This window comes from Pagrus pagrus (assembly GCF_965226575.1).
Source record: "Pagrus pagrus genome assembly, chromosome: 18".
Classification (NCBI taxonomy): domain Eukaryota; kingdom Metazoa; phylum Chordata; class Actinopteri; order Spariformes; family Sparidae; genus Pagrus; species Pagrus pagrus.
The window spans coordinates 12,642,023-12,647,189 of record NC_140202.1 but is presented as its reverse complement, the minus strand read 5'-3'; the positions used below and the strand labels follow the sequence as shown (position 1 = coordinate 12,647,189).

The window sequence follows — 5,167 nt, the reverse complement described above, 5'->3', positions numbered from 1 at the left end:
TACATCCCAAAAGGATAAAATAGTTTTATTTATAGTCTCATAATAAAGGTATGCCTCAACTTGCAAGACAACCGTTGGCAGTATGTACAACATACCTGTAATTTCCATGGAATGGAACAAACAAATATTGATCACGTACACACTAATTAACCTCTGCAAAAAGGAAAAAAAAAAAAAGAGAGATAAACGTTCCCAGCACAGGCAAATATATCAAGGGAAGGCTTTTCTTTGCAGAGCTGACACCATTTAAGAGTATACAGTGTTATATACTACACACTGAAATGGACTTCCATTAACAAAAATAAAGGTCACTGCCCTTTAACTGCATTGCGTAACATTCAGTATCCTTTTTTTTTTTTTTATACCCACATTTTATTTGATAATAATAAAAATAGAGGAAAATAAATAGTTGAACCTGTGGAAAATCCACTAAAACAGAGGGTCAACTTGTTCATCCTCCTGTGTTCTCTGGAAAATCTCAAGCCAAACATGAGGGAGCTCAGACATGAGGGTAAGAAATCAATTTGGGTGCATCAATATAAATAGAGGGATTCCTTTGATTACACAAACATTTTCAAAGACAAAAACTTCAGCCATCTACACTGAATAAGGAGGGTTGCATCTTGCATAACAGACATTTTTTTTTTTCAAAAGCAACTTCACATTCTTTTCTGGAAAAGTATGAATATTAAAAAGGTAAACTATCCCTAATTACCAATGTGTCAAAGGTCGTAAAGTCTCACAACTCCAACGAAGGGAAAAAAAATGTTTTATTTTATGTAGCTTTACTAAAGCCTCACTCCTTGTCATCTCCACATTTGATTATGAATGGTTACCATGAGGTTTGAAAAGCACATAGTCCTTCAAAACTGCAGAGCTGCCTCACTTTGGGGGGGGGGGGGGGGGGGGGGTCTTAAAAGTTGTTGCTGGGCCACAAAAGGAGTGACAGGACGCTTGCCAGGAGGAAATAGGAAGGTAGAAGCGTTTTTATACATAATAGCACCTCTCTCACACAGTCTCCGCCTCGTCTCCTCGACTGGCGCAAGAAGGCAGGACTGAGTGCGGACAGGTAGAAGGAGTCGGGGGCTGGTGGGCAAAAAGAGTCTGTTTGGAGAATGGGGGGCGACCCGAGTCTAGCTGGGCTCCATGCGCAGCTTCTTTCTGTTAGGCGGCTCGTCTGGCTCTGATTCGGAGCTGGAGTCAGAGCCGCCGTCGAAGGCGGACACGGCGCTGCCTTTGCGGTTTGTGTACAAGCTGCTGTCAGAAGAGTAGTTTGTCTGGAGCTGAGTGTTCCCCTTGGCCTTCTCCAGGGCACGAACTGCAGCAACAACAAGACAGGAAGACAAAAAAATACTACAGAAAATACTGAACTCATCAAGTATTTCATACTGCTTTTGAAAGTTTACGGCCCTGTCCATACCTGACATCAACATCCGTCCTGAGGGATCTGATCATGAGTGGACAGCTCTAAGTACGGGCGTGGGGGGTGAGGATGAATCTGAGATCGGACCACTCATGTATAGTACCTTTCATGCCAAGATAAAGTCTAAAGTGCTTAACAAATGCTAGACATGTAATAGTTTGTGTTTGTGTACAAATAACAGTGCATGTTGGCTACTACTGTTGGGCCACTGGTTGAAAACAACAACGCGTTTGTTCTTTGAAAACAAAAAGGCGTTGGTGTTTATTTTGCATTTAGAGCGGGAAGTGAGATCTGATTACAAGGTCATTTAGAGAGGACTGTGGAGACACTGACAAACTGATGTACTTAGAGTTGCCTTCTTGTGATCGATCACCCGAGATGCATGTTAATGCCAGGTATGAACAGCCTCCACATCACATGTTGTTGTACGAAAAACAAAAAAACAACACTTCCTCTACTTACCTTGCTGCTCCAACAGTGCATTCTGCTTCTTTAAGTCATCGATGTCTTGCTGGTGGGTATGGTTTTTTCGCCTCATGTACTGGATGTACTCGGTGGCTTTGTCTAGAATCTGTGCTCGGGAAGCCTGTTTGACAGAGTTCTGTCAGCAAAAATTTCAGAGAGCCATGGGACAATGCGGCAGTTTGGATTTGTTCAGGTCAAACAAGACATTTTCATTTAAACACTTACAAAGATATCACAGTGTTAAACATTCATGTTCCAGTTAATTTTAGTCTGTATTATAAAATACGGGTAAAAAACAGAACTATTACACCGTAGGCACCAAACACATTACATATTAAAGAATAACTAGAAGCACCATCCCACCTGCATCCTGAATTATGCCAACAGTGCCTGGTGCACTTTTCACATTTAATTTGAATGATATACAGACTGAGGAATGATTTTTATCATTCCTCTATTTCCAAGAACCTCCAAGCAGAGCACCAAAGAATAGCATTGGCTTTGAGAGAAACAATCTGTAACAATGCCTTAAAAGTGGTTAAACATTGTGGACTTGGAAATGAGCAGCAGCATATACTTATCTTATCTACAGGTTAGGCGAAGCTTATCTTAAATTAGCATTTCATATGAAAAAAGTTAAAAAGTATTAACTTAAAAAAACATTTATTTTTGTTGGAAATAGAAAATGATTAAATGTTCCTCTCACCTTCTCCCCTTGTAATGCGGGCACAGAATCTCGTAAACCGTGAAAGCTGTCTTTAATGTGGTCCCTGCGTTTACGCTCAAGTGCGTTGTGGTGTGCACGCTTGTCTGCCTGCAAAGAGACGGACCACGTTTAAACACAGGTTAAAGGTACCAAAACACACACAAGATATAACCAAGGTATTCACAAGGACGGTTTGTCACTTTATGTCCGTGTGATTTCTGACGTATAAGGAAGACAAACAAAGCTGCAAAATGCAAATGCTGCAGCTTTAAATTGCAAATAAGTAGAATATAAGCAGAAGTCTCATCTTTCACAGGGCTCTACGCTTAATTTCCCTCGTACAGCAGGTACCTGTGGTGTAAGTATAGGCCCAACGCTTACAAGGATGTGATCTGTTTGCTTTCAGTCGTTAAAGGGTTGGACCAGCTTTACTCAAATCCACCTGCATTTACAGTCTACCTCTTTAGCACCTGCTGTAGCACGACAGCTCAGCCTCACTAGATACTGTATTGAGTGGTGGCAAGACACCAGAAAGCATGCCGTAAACCAGTGAAAACACTCTTCTTGCCAAAGTAAACATTTTTCAGATTGCAATGTTAAAAATTAAACAATAACAATGAGAGAAGTGTGTGGCCATGGGAAATCTTGCCAACAATATGGTTGAGAAGGTACAGACATATTTCTTTAAATAACTGATTACAGACAGACATGGATTTGTGAAGTGTGTCAAACATTAAGACACTTAAATGGCTAAATGAACCAAAGAACAAGTCAAATATAGTAAAAATGAATGCAGATAAATCCAGAATAAGATTTTTCATGCAACTCATTGCTGTACCCATTTTAAACCCAGATGTATGGCTGTATGTCATTCATTAAAGCTGCCAATGATTGCAAAAATATACAATAAAATAAAAAAATCTCTCACAATTAAGAGTGCTGCCCCTAAAATGAGAACATGATTGCTATCCTGCAACATTAGAAATGTTCAACAGTTTAGGCTTAACCACCCTGCCAGTATATATATACTGGGGCTTTATGAGGATCAGATCCCAGCTTAATCAAATGGGGGGGAGGGGAATCCATGGCTCTGAGATATGTGTGACCAGATCGAGGATCTGCCACGATTTTTAAGTGCATGCTCAATTAAAACACCATTGCACATGTATGGGCAATTCAGTGCAGCTGGTCTGTACATCATGGGGAATTTAGATTTGCATGTAAGTTACAGTATGTCTGATGTTGCATTTGACAGGTATGTTCTAAATATAAAGCTGCACTGGATGCTCGTTGTAGGAGAAGGTATTTAAGAGGGTTGGCAGGGAATAACAGGTCTACTTGAGGATGGCTGATCGACAAAACATACAAACATGAGCCGTCTCTAGTGTCCTGTTTTGCACTGCGGTCAAGTGAGCCGTCGTTAGTTGGGTGTTGCGCATCTATTTGTGCAATTACGGTACTGGTGTCAAAATGGCCGTGTAAACACTAGGATGAAGACTTGGACGAAGTTGACATCAAACCTGACTAGAGACTTGTCAGATCTGACTTTCTCTGTTATCTACTCAAAGACTGCTGGAGAGTGACTCATAGCCAGGGCCATTCTGAACTGGACTCCCACTTAGATTTTCATCAAACCTTCTCAAGAAAATATTTTCAATTAAACAGGCAATATGCCTTATGTTATTTCCCCTAAAATAATACAGTCAAACACTTCAAAGTTGACATATATTAAATGTTGCACAAGTCAAGGGCATTCTGAGCAGAAATCCTTTGGGAATCTCAGCAGACCTGTGTGGAAGCTGTCGAAACAGGTTTTACTGTACATTACAATGCGTTTTCACAATGGATGTGCATTTATCACTCTTTGTGCTTTTGAATATATATCGCACATTTTTCACATTTCTTTGGAGACACATTTTCAAATGATTACATTTTCAATAGGTGCGTTAATGTGACTATTATTTGCTATTTCCTGGTACATCAAGTCCTCAGCGGCAACCTTTACGCGTCCTTTTTGGCCTCTCCCAGCACCGGTACCGTAATTATACTGAATGAGGCGCAACAAAATCCAACCAGTGGCTGGCTTAGCAGGATTTTGACAAACGACCGCTCACACAGCAGTTAAACGACGTAACTTATTCACCAGACCGATGTGCTCGACTTTCTTTTACAAGCCAGTCGGCCAGCACTCCAAAGTACACTTTTGTTCTTACAGCTTTCTCCTCATTTGTCCTAAAATGTAATGTTTGTTAAGAAGCCCAGCTAGCTCCCTAGCTAGCGCTATCGGATAGCGTAGGTTGACAGGAATGTTAAAGTTGCTGTTTGGCTAAACATTCGGCTAGCTAACGTAGAGGAAACTGAACCACATACATCGCTGTCGACTTCGATGTCATCGTTTTCGCTCATTCTTCGGTAAAAAGTACGAGAAAAGAAAACAGGCAGCTGTCAAAACAAAGTGCCGCGACAACTGGAGGCAAATAACAAAATCTAGCACGGAGCTTGGCTACAGCAGATACATGACGACCAACGATTTCTCTACACGTGATTCGCCTACACATGGACGGGAAAACATT

At 40.9% G+C, this 5,167-nt stretch overlaps 1 protein-coding gene across 2 annotated transcripts; it reads right to left on the bottom strand.

The window, feature by feature from the left end:
• LOC311274487 (protein max-like) lies at positions 1–5,167 on the bottom strand. 2 transcript variants are annotated; one of them, XM_084382186.1, is made up of 4 exons: positions 4,965–5,167; positions 2,595–2,702; positions 1,886–2,009; positions 1–1,318 (listed from the first exon to the last, which is right to left on the bottom strand). In XM_084382186.1, exons 1-4 carry the CDS (start codon positions 4,998–5,000, stop codon positions 1,134–1,136), a joined length of 453 nt encoding a protein of 150 aa, XP_084238312.1. In that variant the 5' UTR covers positions 5,001–5,167; the 3' UTR covers positions 1–1,133. The 2 variants fall into 2 exon arrangements, with proteins under 2 accessions (XP_084238312.1, XP_084238311.1); XM_084382185.1 differs by having other exon boundaries at positions 1,886–2,024; positions 4,965–5,157.